Source organism: Rhea americana, unplaced genomic scaffold (genome assembly GCF_003343005.1).
Source record: "Rhea americana isolate MKP2758 unplaced genomic scaffold, rheAme1 scaffold_31, whole genome shotgun sequence".
NCBI lineage: Eukaryota > Metazoa > Chordata > Aves > Rheiformes > Rheidae > Rhea > Rhea americana.
The window spans coordinates 1,600,249-1,616,060 of record NW_028186435.1 but is presented as its reverse complement, the minus strand read 5'-3'; the positions used below and the strand labels follow the sequence as shown (position 1 = coordinate 1,616,060).

At 36.8% G+C, this 15,812-nt stretch overlaps 1 protein-coding gene across 1 annotated transcript in view; it reads right to left on the bottom strand.

Moving 5' to 3' along the window:
• Positions 1-15,812, bottom strand: part of CTDP1 (CTD phosphatase subunit 1) — a 98,082-nt gene that overhangs the window by 47,886 nt on the left and 34,384 nt on the right. Inside the window, exon 10 of the mRNA XM_085309995.1 lies at positions 13,303-13,468. Coding sequence (XP_085166121.1) covers positions 13,303-13,468 — 166 coding nt within the window. The remainder of the gene's footprint in view (positions 1-13,302; positions 13,469-15,812) is intronic.

The following is a 15,812-nucleotide window of genomic DNA, read 5'->3' as shown; positions in this document are numbered from 1 at the left end:
GTTACAGACCACAGCAAGAACTGAACTCTCATTACTACCATTAAAGAAAAGACCACAAGAATAAGACTGGAAGAGATCTAGGAAAGGTCACTTGATACTTTCTCTCTTTTTCTGTCTAAAAGAAGAGATATGTTCCCTCCCTGAAAATGTTCTCTGAACTATTCTACAAGTCTAGTAAAGAACAACTTACAACTTCACCAGGGAGCATGTTCCAATGCTTAACAATGTTTGTATTTACCCCAAAAGACAGACATTGTTTTCTTCCCCTCATACAGTTTAATTAAAAAAAAAAGCCTAGGTAGTCCCAAGTCCACATTTCTCTTCCTTTCAGGTTAGTATGCTACTTATTTTCTGCTCATCAATTGCTCTCTAATGTATAAGACAAGCACCAAAAAACTTTTTCAATGTATGATCATAACAGTTATAACAATGTTATCCTGCATTCAGAAGTCTCCAGCATTTGCCTTATGATATAATAAAGATAGTTTAAAAGCCAGAAACATATGGCTGGAAAAGTAAAAGAATCACACTTAAGTCATAAAAGTGGTATTTTTACGTAAATGGAGTATCTGAACAACCTCATAAAAATCCTAGTTAGAGATGGATTCTTCAACCCTGTCATCTAGAGGTCTCTATTAATAAAATAAAAGATTATATTTATGTACTCCAGTTATAGTTTGAGGACAGCATTCAAATCATATCAGGCACAAGTACCAAGAAGTTTTTGCCTCGAACACCACAATCTCTGTGACAGATGGAACACAAGTGAATGGGAGCAGGTAATCATTTCTGAAAGCTCTGGGAATAATTGTTTTCATATATACTTCAATATTTCCAGAGAAATTAGGTTAAGTGGTTAGCAAGACAAACTACTGTTTACAGAGTCTGTATAGATTCATTGCTCTTCTGCAAAACTAAAATATACTTAATTTGTTTATCTTCATACTATATAAATCTTTCCTCTTACAGTAAGATTGTTTTCTCCTCTGTTGACACAGTTGATACGAAAAGTTTGCATCCTTTAGTATACTTGGCTGTGCTCCAAAAACCATTTAAGCATTCCTCTCTCTGCCCCAGTATCTTCTTATGTGCATTTTTATTTCTGAAACAGTTTCATTCTATAGAGATGCATAATGGAGACTTCCCTAAGCGTGCATATATATTTTCTCTGAATGCATCCTATGCGACAGTGTTTACACTGGTGCTTTATTGCATTTTGAAAACACGTAGAAGTCCCACAGAACCTGACAATATGATTCCTAATTCTTAAAGAATCCTGCTAAAACTGCTCCTGATATTTTGCTGGCATCTGAGARCTCCAGATATGCATTAAGCGCTGTTGTGACAGAACAGACTTACCAAAGTCACACCCCAAGGTCAGAGGGGCTAGCACACGGAAAGTGAGCAGAAACAACTAAACAASCAACATGCCCTCTGAAAAAGAGTTACTGAACTCTCCTGCAGCACGTGGGACACATTCTCCCCCTGCTGCTGTACAGGCTGGGGCTGAACGGCTGGGTAGGAGCTCTGCTGGGAAGAACATGGGAGTCTTGGCGGACAGCAAGCTTAACTGGGGCCAGCAGTGTGCCCTGGCAGCAAGAAAGGCTATCGGCATAGGGGGCTGTACAAACAGATGTGCAGGCAGTACTTTAAGGGAAGTGCCTATTTTGCGGCACTTGTTCGGCTCCATCTGTTACGTTGCATCTGGTTTCAGCCTCCCCGTAACAGGCAAGATTGACATACTGCAGCAAGTTCAGCTGCTAGCCACCAAGATGGGGGCCCAAAGTGCTGTCCTGTGAGGAGAGGCTGAGCCCAGCCTCTGCTCAGCCCACAGAAAGGAAGACACGAGGGAGTGGGGAGGGAGAAATACCCCTAGCAGCAACCTTCCAGTACCTAACACAACATTTATTGAGAAGACAGAGCCAGGCTCCTTATGGAGGTAAGCACAGCAGGACACAAGACAACGGTCAAAGTGAAATGAGACATTCAAACGTGACAAAGAAAATATTTTTTTATCATGAGAACAGGTTATCCAGAAAGATGTAGAGTTCCTGTCCACAGAGACTTTCAAAATCCAACTGGGCAAAGCCCTGAGCAACCTRGTCCAAACTCAGTGTTGACCATGTTTTGAGCAGAAGGATAGACTAGAAGACTTCCTGAGATGCCGTCTAATCTTAGTTATTCTGTGATTCTATGAACTCTGACTGTGCCAAAACGAAGACAGCCATCTTACTAAGCAATCAGTGCATCAGAAAAGGGAAGAGTTTAGAAGAAGATCTGATGTTCTGGCCTTTGGTTTGCAGCATATTCTCAGAAGAACAGAAAGTAAGTGCTTTCAAAATGAATGATTATAAACTTGTTCCGAAATATTTATACTATGAATGCCATTTCAGTGTTTGATGCAGAATTTGTGCATTGGAATCATGTCATCACAGATGAGCTGTAAAACAGCAGTGTTCAAGGTATTCTTCAAGCAATGACTGAACATTTGAGGTATAAAGCAGAGATTGCTGCACTTGTTTCCTAACTCACAAATGCATTTTAAGTGTCCTCTGACTTTTGACGARTATCTCTCTATGGACATTCATGTGACACAGCACAGTGCTCTTTGGTTTGCCCAAAGGCAAAGGGAGACAACTTTCTAAAAGTTGTTACTGTAAAAGCATCTTTTAAAAATGCTCTTGCTAATTTGGACAATAAAATTACTAAATTAAATTGGACTCCACAGTTATGTGACTTATGTGGAATAAAAATCTGTTCTAAGTTTAAGATTTTTACAATCCTAATCTCAGCTTTATATTCTTGTATAAATCAGTTTTCCTCCTCCATTTTCCTTATCTTTCTCTATACTGTCATAAAATGCCATTTTAGCACCATTTGGAACTGTTTGTTCTTTTGTGAAACAGATTTGAAAGCTAGAGCATTCCCCCAAATATGCTGCCAAGTGCTTGTAACTGTGCACTTTTTTTTAAGAACAATCAGTAGCAAGGATCTTGGGTGGCTCTAATAAGAGCTTGTTTTAAAACTGGTAGGCTGCTTCTATTAAGACAGACAATGAACCATTAAATGTATTATAATATTTATTAAAATACATATTCCTGGTCTCTGAAGTACTAATAGACTAATTTTTAAATTTCAGTTGATGGAGTATGAGGATTGTGATCTGTCCTCTTTGCTTGCATCCCAAGCAATTTACAAGACTTTTATGAGAAAGTGGGGTGCTGGAGTTTGGCTTTACTTTCACAAATTCAGAACTTCTGCTTTGTTTTTTCCTGGAAAGCCATAATAGCATTGAAATTACTGGAAGAAAACTGACCACCAAAAGAAAAGAGGATTTGGGTTAGACTATGCAAAGCTTTTTCTTTCCCCTCTACAACACTATCAAGTATGAAAGGAAAAACTTAATGACTAAACCTTCAATGACTAGTTGACAGGTTTAAATTTAACTGTGATTTTTTTCTGGTCTTTCAAGATGACCTTCAGAAGGAACCAGGACCGACAATTTGAGCATCCTATGTTAGACTATGTGCAACATAAAACTGTATCCCACTGTTTGATGAACAATATTTTAGTGATAGTAAGAGCTTAATTGTTACCTCCATTTTTTAAGCTCAGTTGCTGCTTAGCTACATCAGTTCACTGTTACATTTCACTTCATGTCTACACAAATACGTATGCCATAACAGTACACGATCCTAYATGACAGCAGGAAAGAAACTGGGAACAGACTTTATTTAAGCATGTCTACTAAATGTGCAGTTACAGCTTGATGAGTGGAAGTCTGCAATAGGAAGCAGGACCAATGACTTGGAAAACCTGTGTAAGAAGTATTACCAAATATTCTTTCATGGCCAACACAGAATTTAATAAACTGACAAACTCAACCATATGCTACTATTTCAGCTTACTGGCACTATCAAATAGTGAAATTTGCAACTGGTTATCATCCACATTTTTCCAAACCTGTAAATCTTAAAGAACAAAACCAAAAAAATCTGCAATGGAACAAGAAATCCAACTTGCACGCTCAACTTTCAGAACTAAACTTTACCAAGTGTCTTGACTTCAGCTTATGTGAATCTTCGTTTTAGAGTAATGAGCTGGTGAGTATATCCACAGATAATACAGACCTGACAGAAAGTTGTATTGTACTCTTTTTGCAGAAATAAGCATTATCTAARTAACCAGGGACTGGAAAACCTAGAGGAAAGTCTGTTGATGCCACACAAACAGCATACTAATACACAAATACACAAACTCAGAGAGGAAAGGGAAAGGAGAGAAGGGAAAATTAGCATAATCTGCAACCAACAGAAATTTTCTTAGGTGTGCGAACTGAACAAAGACTAACATCAACATAATCTTTTCCTAGGCAACAAAAAGGCCTGGTGAAAACAGTCTAAGATTAGATGTGCTTATACTTGTTAACCAAAAAGGCAGGACAGGTAGTCACACATGAGGGATTTTTGCCTGCTGTTATGTAGTAGTATAGYTCCCATTTAGCAAACATTTATAGCAATAGGTAAAAAATTCATGACAGTTTACAGTAGTACTGATCACCTTTGTTTTAAAACAGGACAATATCATGATACTTCGTTCTCAAAGTCATCCTTGCATCCTTTGGAAAAAAAAAAAGAAAGCAGTATATTTTGCTGATATACATTAGGATTACAATTTTGCAAGCTTCTCCTAACTCTAGCTAATGTAGGCACAGTTTTGCRAGATGAAGTCATAACATTTTTCTTATTGGTAAGGATTTAACAAAAGAGATGCAGAAGCAGTCAAGTGATCAAGATTCTTTTTAGTAACATAAGCTAATCTAATTTGCTAATGAAAGAGAGCTTGCACTTTCATAAAAGCCTGTCCCTTACACACATAAAAGAGCTGAAATGATTTCAAAGAACACCACTAGCATATGAAGTTAGAAATCTTAACATACTATTAAAAAAGACACATTACAATTTGAGATGGCAGAGAGCCTAGGATTTCAGTGATCTCTTCTGATGTATTTTGTTGCCAAAGGGAGCCATCAGTAACAAAATGCTAATTAAATGCTGCCCTCAATCAGCAAGGTAGCAGTATGTTATTATAAAGGGATCTTACAGTTGCTGAGTTCCTATCTTGTTTTTACATTATGTTATAACAGAGAATGGAAATCTGTATACAAATCTCAGTATGAAAAATAGCAGTCTATTTGCAYAGCTTCTCCAATTTTCTCTCACTTGAAGAGAATTTTTGTTTTGGACAAAAGTTTCATTTTACAACAGAATATGTTCAGGTGCCCTCCTGACCACATCTACTCTTACAAAATTCAGTTAAAACAAATAAAAAAAWWAAAAAAGCTACAAAGATACTGAACACATCTATTAATGTATTTGCTTCCACAAGCACTTTGTGAAAGATAGAATACTAATTGTCCAAAGCTAGAAAGCAACGGGATTCCTAGATAACACTAAAAAAGCTAGGATTATACGTAGTCTGTTGCTAAGTCTCACTCCTATCCTGGCAAGGGGTTGATATAAAGCTCCTTGATATACTAAGGCTCAGTTTGCACAGGTGTGGGCAGAAGAGGTTTCCTTCATCAGTCCAGCTTCTCTGTCCATTTGACTTTAAAAAGAGAATGGGACACTGCTTTATGTATTCATTACTTTGAATCATCCAGCACATTTACTAGACTACTAGCAAATAAGTTTATTTTTATATATGAAAAATGATGCAGGTTTTTGCAGCCTGTATTTCTAAACAGAAAATCTCAGCTGTAATGAAGAAAAGTACCAGGATACTAATCTACACACTCTCTTTCAATTCATCCCCTAAAGGTATTAGCTAATACTGTAGCCAAACTGCATTAGAAGTTGGTACTTTATCCTGGAAAATTCCTGACAGAACCATTTAGGGTTTATTCAATTACTGTATTAAAATATGAAATGTAAGGAGAAGGAACTTTATTCRAACTAATTTCTGATCACTTCAACCTGCATTATAGATTATTTAAACTACATTTCAGGCTCTAATGTACTTCAGCCAAGATACAAACATCAAAACTTCCTCAAAGCCTGTAATGGAAAAAGCTCCCAGRTATTAACAGTGCTATGATCAGAAAACATTGTCTTTATAGAAGAATGGTTACAACTGTAGATATTACTCCAGTAGGTGTGAGAAACCAAATATTTCACACCTCATAAAGAAGATGTATACAAGTRTAAGTGAAAGATTTCTGGTATATATGATATACAAGATGCACATACACACAAAAACAGTACTTTTTTTGTGCCTCAGTTGTTCAAAGATTTCTTGCAATRAATCCCTGCTACCAGAGGCTTTAGCATCTCTACCATTAACACAGTTCCGGTTTTACTATCCCAAGGTTAACTGAAAGTATATAGAAACATTTAGAGACTGAATAGGTGTTCACCTCTAGACAGCACATTTCAGAAAAATTTCAGCACCAGAAAGAGATGTTTAAAAGTGATATTTTACTAAAGGCAGTTGAAAATACTGAGGTGAGACCTCATAAAAGATAGGCAAAAAAAAAACAAAAAAAACAAAAAAAACAAAAAAAAAACAACCTTCATTAATCTGCAGTGCAGGTTTCTGCATCACAGGTGCAAAGGCAGCTAAACCACTGCTGTGTAGAACCATCAGGATCCAGTAGGGCTTAGTAACTCAAACACGTTGTTCTATAAACACAGTTACCCTTTGTTCAGTGCTGCTTTATTCACATGCACTATGACCAGGCTAGTAAACCCTACTCTGATTCAAGCTAGATATAAGCAAGRCCAGCTTGGATTTGCCAGAGCTTATTAGCTTTAGCTTAATCTCAGTGTTAGCACTGCCAGACACCAGCTGGCTTCATGAAGAGTTCCTTGATTTCAATGAACTGCCCTCTATTAACTTGGTCTCACTATCCCACGTTTATTTTTGTGCTCAAGCAAATAAAGCCACCACAGAGAATGAGCATGGGGGAATGCTATGCAGAGGCATCTGAACTGGCTTTGCTAGAAGCTTAAAGAAGGCAGGGAAGCCAGATGAGGCTTCTGCAGAACTGGGCAAAGTGACTGGAAACGGACTCAGCACAACCAAGCATGCAGCTTTTAAGCAAAGTAGTGAATTGATATGAGCTCAGAAAAGACGTGCTCTGCAGCCATGCAAAGTGTTCCACATAGCTAATCTACTTGCTTTTTCTATGCAAAAAGATAGAAAGCACAAGGAAAAATAAAGCCCTGATCTGGAAAGTGCACAGTTTCTATAACAGGCTCAACATTAAGCTGGCTTTCACATGATCTTTGTGTTGTGGTATGTCAGCTATATCCAGTCTTCAATACCTCTGTGATGAAGCAAGTTTGATGTTAGTGCACTAAAATATCTGAGATAGGCAGCTGTCTGTGCTCATCTCAGAGTGTGATATCATCGTTTTTGCTAGCAGGCATGACAGAATATCATCTATAGCTGACTGTGCCCCCCTGACGGATAGCAAGAGAAAGTTCTGCAACTTTTTATAGTCTATGTCAAAGTCACATGCAGAGTGGAAATAYTGTTGATAATGGTGACACAGTTGTAAGAATACTTGCAGTTGCAAGACATTCATACTGAGAGATACAGCTGGGCAGCTATACTCAGTACTCTGAAGCTAGCAACTGACAAAGAGCTAAGACTCTACCAAAGCAAAGGAAAGATATTTTATCTCACAAGTGTCCTAGAAGTGAGCTGTTTGAATTATGCATAATTTCAATTTAAAAACAACACACCTTATAACTGATCAAGAACCACTGATTAAACACTAATGATGCAAACTGTCATGCAGTGCTGCATTTAGAAATAATCTGGTCTCTACGTCACCAAAAGGGACTTGCATTTTTATAATTCTAAAATTCTAAACACAAACGGTCATAGCAGACTGACATTATGCAACTGCTTCTAAAGATTTTCCACACCACTCCATACAATTCCATAACAATATTCTTTTTGAAGAAGTACAAATATCATTGACTAAAAATGAAAGAAGTCATGAAGAGAAAGCTCAGTTTTGGACAAAGACTTGAGCAGACTTGTTTAAATATCATTCACATATAGAAAAACAGATGGAATTTCATACGTTAAAACATGCGAGATTTGTGGTGAGGCTCAATTCTGCCCTATATACAGCCCCACAAAATTATGTTAGGGATCAACTTGCAAATTGTTTTAACGTGGCTCAAACAACTCATTTTAACTGTGTTCAATTAGTGTTAGCAGCCTAGCTGCATTTGATTTAGGATATGGAGGTATGTTAGGATACGGACACGTATGTTAAAATGACGTTATTGAACTCTAAACAGAGAAGTTTTGCCCCATTTTCTGGGCATTTTCTTTTTTGCCCATTCACTGAACAGGTAGTCGAAAAAGACTTGCAGATTCTCTTTTGAAAGGCCAAACACAAAAAGTTGTGTTATCATTACTGCCTAAAAAAGTCAAAAAAAATGTTATGGAAGAGCCTTCTACCCTACACAATGTGAAACTTCTGCCTTCCCCACTCTCTCCTGTAAGCACATTCTAGAGGTGGAAACTTTATAGATCTACTTTCCATTCCATTTAGAGTAACATTAGAGTAACATATGCTATATAAGCAGGCATATTTTAAAGGCTAACAGAAGTTGTTTATATTTGGGGGAAAAACCACAGAACTTACATAAGATTAATTTAATTTTCATAATAATTTTTTACTCAATGCTTACGAAAAAAATCTTAGGATGATAGCAATATGTAAAAACAAGCTAATCAGCACTTTATGAGAAAAATCCTCTAAAAATCTAAGATTCATTTCAAAGGAATAATTTTGAGAACAGCTTTGGTAGAATGGTATTAATACATTTCAATACAGTCTGCCAACTGAACGTACCAAAAGGTTTCAATCTGTTTCTCATATTCCCCCATAGCATATACATTCATAAAAATACCTAAAAACAAAAATAAGATGTTTAAGTACAGCAGAAACTGTGCCTAAATAGTCCTTTCTAAGCAAGCTGTGTAGAAAAACAGAAGTATTCCAACATTAATTATATACTTGAGATAATATCAAAGTGGATACTAATCTTATTTCTTATTTCAGTAATTATTAGTTACAGGCATCTCCATGCAAAACATGATACGACCTCAAAATACTTTCTACAAACTCTTTTAAAAGCTGCCATGTTTRGGGCAAGTTTGGACCATGATGTCCTCTAACAGTTATCAAACATAAAAATTAGCAGAGCAACTGCTATCAACTGCAACAATGCAATTAGTAAGTAAACTGAGCCAAACAAACATCATACTGAAAAAAGAGAAGTAGGTGTTTTACATGTTGGTAATCAACTCAAAACTGCACTAGCCTCATCTATACTGTGTTCCCCCCCCCATTCTTTCTTTCATTCAGTATTYTTTCAATTAGCTGAATAATGTTGAGTCTCAATGCTTCTGGTTAGGACAATATAGTTATAAATTAAAAATGATCCATACTGAATTAATGCGTATTACATCTCCTGTAATTATAATGAATAAAAATGCCTTCATACACTTTAGAATTGTTTCTAACAATTCTAAACAATGCGAGGAGATAAAAATGCATGCAAGAACAAATTTCTGCATCAAAGGCGCCTACTTGTCACTATTCTTCCACATGCAATATGGGAATGGCTATTGCTCTTTCACTAAGAAAAGTCACAAACAGCTATTTAAATATGTTAAGAGTTTTAATTTACAAAGAAATCATAATGAAATTGTCTTCATTGGCTTCCATCTTGTACCTTCTAATAAAACTCTCCCACACGTAAAGTACTTGCAAATTTTGCATTGCTTGGACMTATGTGGCCTTTTCAGAGATTTTTGCAAGAAAAAGGCAAAAAGACTTCCTGCAGATGCTAAACCCACCACAGCAGTAAGTAATTGCTTGTTACATCCACAGAAACAGTATATATAAAATCCTTACATTTTCTGCTTCATTTTACTGGGGGAGGGGAGAAAGGGGACCCAAAAAATAAAATAGTGCCTAAATGAAACAGACTCCTTTTGACTTGGGGGCGGGGGAGAGAAAGAAAGAAAAAGAAAAGAATCTGAATTTGCTAGGCATTTCAAACAAACAAGCAGAAATAGTGAGGATCCAGTTTCAAATCTAAAAGACTGCAGTCCTGCCTCCACTACACATTCCCAGCTCTTTCTACCTTCTGCTCGCTGCTGACTCAAGTACTCATGTAGCTATAATGACGAGCTATTTCAGGGAGCCGATAACGATGAAAATTAACGTTGAGGGATCCTTTCCAACCAAACCCCCATGGCTCAAGGGTAGGAAGGCAGCGACTGAGATTTGGGTTGGCTTATGCTGTAGCAAAGCTGCACTGAAAGGGATGGGCTTTTCACACTTTTTGGGCCACATATTCCTAGCCTCATATCTCTTCCAGTAGCGCACTTGCAGTTACGCAGCAAGACTTCACTGGTGTTGACTAAAACGTTGATTTCCCCTTTCCCCCAAGTTAGTCTGCAATCAACTGATCACATAGCCACAAGATCACGAGAGCAGATAAAAAGGAGCAAACACATTTTTGTAGCAGAAAATAGAGGCATCACACATTTTAGTGACATTATTGCAGAAAGGTTCATTATCCTTTAACACAGTTTTATRAGGAACAGGATTCAGACAAAAGACTTGCTGTGGAAATTAAACTAGTCACAGCATGAAAGCAACTAAACACTGATAAGCAATGCTTATTGAGCTTATTTTCACTTTGTTCATTTGATAACATTCCTGACCATGGGATCTCTTATACATGCTTTGCTAAATTTTTACATTTTATGGACTACTTTACCACAGATTCTCCTCTTTTGTAAGTGTACTACCACACGACACAATGAAATCCCATTTTATTAGTTACATTACACTGCTCCTCTGTAAATACATTACGGTTCCCGGGGGAAGGCAGCAGTCACAAGGCTAGCCGATATTAGTCTGCACAGGTKAGTCTCCCCAGCCTACCTCCACAGTCAACTCCTGGGACAAAACAAGCTGTTGACACAAGATGGCACTACCATCCACGTCCAGTTCAACCTTGTCCTTACGCATCCTCTGTGCCCACTCCTTCCTGTCACTGCTAACATTTGATCCCAGAGCAAACCGTGTTAGGGATGTAAATACTAGACATGCCCACCTCCCCCAAATAAGCAAACCCACAACACATCCCAACACCAAAAAGTGAAAAGTTTCTGCTGGTTCAGCTGCTYAATAGTCAAAGAAATGTAGATGYTGCAGTCAAGAGAGGAAAGGGWAAAATGAATAGTGGAAGGGAAACCTTTTGGCAGCAGCTATAACTTCAAATCATGCTCTTGGARCCAAAGCTAAAACAATCATGAGACAATCCACTGCGAAAAATAATCAGGCTGCATTCATTCTGGAGTGCATGAAATCTAGTTTCAAAACATAATACGCAGCTTAAACAAAAGCATGATTTAAAAGTAAATCATCATAAGTTAACAAGTCTGTGTTTGTAAGATAGGAAGAAAACCTCTGTAGCAGCATACAAGTAATCACAAAGGAAAAGTGTCAGCTTCTTCAGATTTTACCAAAAYCTGTGAATAATATCTTCAAAAATAGAACAATAAATAGCTTTTGCCATAATTACAAAAATTAYACATACATTCTTTTGGCTCAGTGCACATGCTGCAACAGCTACTCACTTATGCTTTCCAAGAGTCCCACTATTTGAAAAGTGTTAGTACTTAAAAAGCAGCCTAATAATACYGGTTTGTTTTAAGTACCATTGACAACACAGGTGGATAGACGGTTTCAGGGACTGGCATAGTGACAGAGGACTCAGGACACAAGTTAATCTGAGCCAGTCTCACAACTAAAACTACCACCTCCGGGATGCTTGGTGACTCGAGTGAGGCAAATTGGTGGCCTCAGTTTGGCTCTGAATGAGCTGAGATTTGTTACTGCCACAGCTAGCAAGTTGATAATGAGAGACAAGTAGATTCAAAAGTACAGTATTATCAACTTACTATTTAAACTATCTTTAAAGGACAAAAAAGACAACTATTACATGGTAGGAAATTAATTCTACTAGCTTAGTAACATAACCCTTGAGTTATACAACTATGGCATACTTAAATCTAGTGGTCTCCAGAACTGTTTTTTTKKYMWWARARRMMWTTWMYTTTTTTTTTTATTTATATCTTTTAATAACAACAAATGCTGCTTCTGTGAAAACCTAAGATCAAATAGCTAAAAATTAAAGGGTTACACTGATCTAAAATTTAGAGTAGATCATCAAAGCTGTTCAAAGTTATTGGACTTTTTCCCGGAAAAGCATCCTGAAAGTCAGCTTAAAGTTCTTCCATGAACTCTAACAGTAACTGAGCGTATCTCAAAATTATAATATGTACATATAAACTTTCTTTCCACAGCAAAACATGCAGTTTCTGTCTCATGCTTTTATTATATTTTTCCAAAGATAGTAAATACTAAGGGCTGTTATGGCTAGAACCTCTTTAYCAACTTTTTCCTGAAAGCTGACTCCTGTCTCCATCCTCGTGAATCATCTATGATCAAAGATAACTTCAAGTTCTAAGTCATGCCAATGTASTGAACTCATGAAAATACGGTATGAAGCTGTAGGTAATTTTTTCTATATGTATCATTAAATATTACACAAGATTAGAAGGAAGAATGTAGTTCATTCTGAAAAAGTGCACACTACAATATGTGAAAAACAAGCAGCTGAAGGACAGTCTATAATGAACTTCAAGTTACACAGTTTTGTATGAAAAAGTGTAAGTTTCTGTAACGGACAGTTCTCACCTCATCCGCAGAACCCTGACAACCATCACTGAACAGCACTGCAACTACGAAGCTATAGATAACAAGGTTCCACATGCTCTTTTGGCCCTTCAATTTCTTATGTTTTCTACAGCTCGTGCCATGTTCATTTACAGACCTCTTCTCTCCAGTCCTGCCAACTGATTTGGTCCAGATTCTTTACAGATTGACTTAAAAAAATTTTTAAAGTGACACCTAACAAACCTAGTAACATGGCGAATCCGGTAATATCTTTATTATGACAAAGCTGTACTTGCATAAACCTCTGCCTTAGAGACCTACTTACATGAAAGAGCACTCTCATTCTAGAGCWTAATTGCATTCTAGACTGAATTCAGTCCGCTACAGCTTTTATTCTRAGTTACTGTAGTGGCATACAAGGTAAGTTCACATAAACATAACTTAACAAACGTTAAACTGTTAYGCATAATGAGCAATTATTTTGTTAGAATTCTGTCACAGTTAGTTAAGCTCACCTCTTTATCCATACTCTCTAAATCCTCTTTACATAGGGTGTACAGGGGCATTGTCTCAGACATACTTGGCTGGCGTTTCCGCTTAGATGGACCTGGCTGCTCTTCAGTCTCACTTGCTGGTAAGTCTTCTTCTTCAAACATCTGCTGCTGATGTGGTTGAACAACTCTGAAAAAATTCAGAGGGTCTCACATAAGAAAAACTTAATTCCTTTACAGTTTGTCTAGAAATCAAATTCTATACATAGTTTATATAACAGTTGAATATGACTTTCCTCAATATTGCTATGTTCTGTGTTCAGCAATAGAACAAAGATCAGGTCTTCCAAATCCTGCTTTTATTTTCCATCTGACAGCTTAAATTTTTATTCTACCTTTGACTAGGTACTCACTCTCCTGACTTCCCATCATTCTTGTAAGTAACTATCACACCTTTTTCGAAGCCAAGAGCCACAGTAGCTGGAGATGCACTTCTCTTAAAATATTTTGAAGTTTGTGCTCAAGTTTGTCTGTCATTTGACAAGTTTATCATTTATGAAACAATTAYTATATTCTAATCAATTGTTTCTTGACCTATGTGATGTGCTCTTTAGTCTCAAAACATATCTCTCTAATTCTCAACTTCACTGATAATAGGTGGTTTATAGCAGAAGTAGAAAGCTCATTTCTATTACCTCTATCTTCAGACTTTTCCCAGGTGTTAAGCCCAGATGAGATGTGAAATAGACCCTACTGCTTTTTGGCTAGTGTATTCAAACACAGTAGCATTTTTTTTAATTTAACTTTATTATCTCATTAGTTAACTGCATTTAAGCCAAACATGTAGATATATATTAAAAAAAAAACAAAAAATCACTGAAAGGGATTGGATAATGACAGCTTCCAGGGAACTGCTGTATAACAACAGTAATGAAAATACTGACAGCATCTAAAACCAGAGCCAGAAACTCATTATTCTTAGGTAACTTTTTTCACCATTCAAGATTTCCAAAACTCTATTTAATAAGTCAAAGGGATATGCTAAAAGTACAGCTAAATATGAACACCTGATTTACTACCACCGCAACCCCCTGGAACACATTACAGCAGCTCAGAACCACTCAGGGTCCTGTCCAGAAATCTCAAGATACACAGAGTATGAGTGATGTCCGAGGTGTTGTTAAATTAGCCAAGAGAGAGCATATGTGGGGCGCAATTACCACAACCAACTATAATTGTGACTATCTAAAAATCACACACTGTTGACTTCTAACCACCCAGGGAGAACCATCAAGCTGTTCCAGGGAGTGGTGGAAACTGAGAAAGTAGACAGTGTGGTTTCAGCTAACAAGAGTTTCAGTGCAGCATGGCTGCTTCTCATCAAGCTTGGATTTTCAAGAAACTGCTTTAGGTAACCCTCTCCCCTCAAAAAACCCCACCCATGTACTCAAAAATTCTTCAAGAACAAACAAATCCGGTCACATAGAAGATTTATRAAATTGCTCCTCCTACTGTGAACATAACAGCTTCTTGAGAAGGCCATCTCGATGAAGACTTTTCTTCTACATCCATTTTTCAAACATAGAATGTAAATTTGAAAACCAGATGAACCTGTCAATTAGGCTCTTTTTTGAGGAGTCATATTTCCTAAATGCACATCCATCCTCTCAGATCCCATGGGTAGGTGTAAGAAACAGGAATTCATCTTTGAATGATGAATTCAAAGGGTGGGGGTGGGGGGAGAAGAGAGGGGGAACTCCGGCTATTGTTATATTGGGAAAAATTGTGTTATATGCAATGGAAGATATCTGTCAACTCACCACTACTTTGAAGTACAGCAGAAAYAGGGCATTTTCATTTTATCATTTCTGCATGCTGGGATTTTCTACAAAGTCAAAGACCAATTTAGATATTGTGGAAATGAACCAAACTTATTTTTCCATTAGAGATTTTCATTACAGCCTAAACTGTTTTTTCCCTTTCATTCAAATGTTTTTCAAATCCTTAAATTTCTGATCTGTTTTCTGTTAAACTGCTCAGACAATAATTTTCACAAATAGAAGAGGAAAAATAAAGCTTCCTACTATATTTTCCAAAGGGATCTTTAAGTACATGATTTCCATGCTTTTTTAATAGGTATCCTAGCCAAGAGAAAGACAGTGATTTAAATAATTGGTAAAACAGAGAATGACAAAACACAAGATACAAGCATCTTATACTACYGCCTAAAAAAAACATGAAAAGTTTGATCATGCCAAGAATTTTACACTTAAACTACATACGGTAGTAGGCAGCCAAGTATATTTTCTTAGACTAGAAAAAGATTTTTTTTAAAAGAAGAACTCACTGTCATCAATATGATAGTATGAATTCCTCTTTTTGCAGCTTCTGTATAATTGAAATCTTATTTATATTCTTATTTTGAATATTTTAGAAAGAACATCATCTTCTTTAGAAAGAAAATCATCTATGGCAAAGGCAGGGTTTATTCTGCATCATAATTAAATGAAAACTGTATTGATAGTTTAATTCCA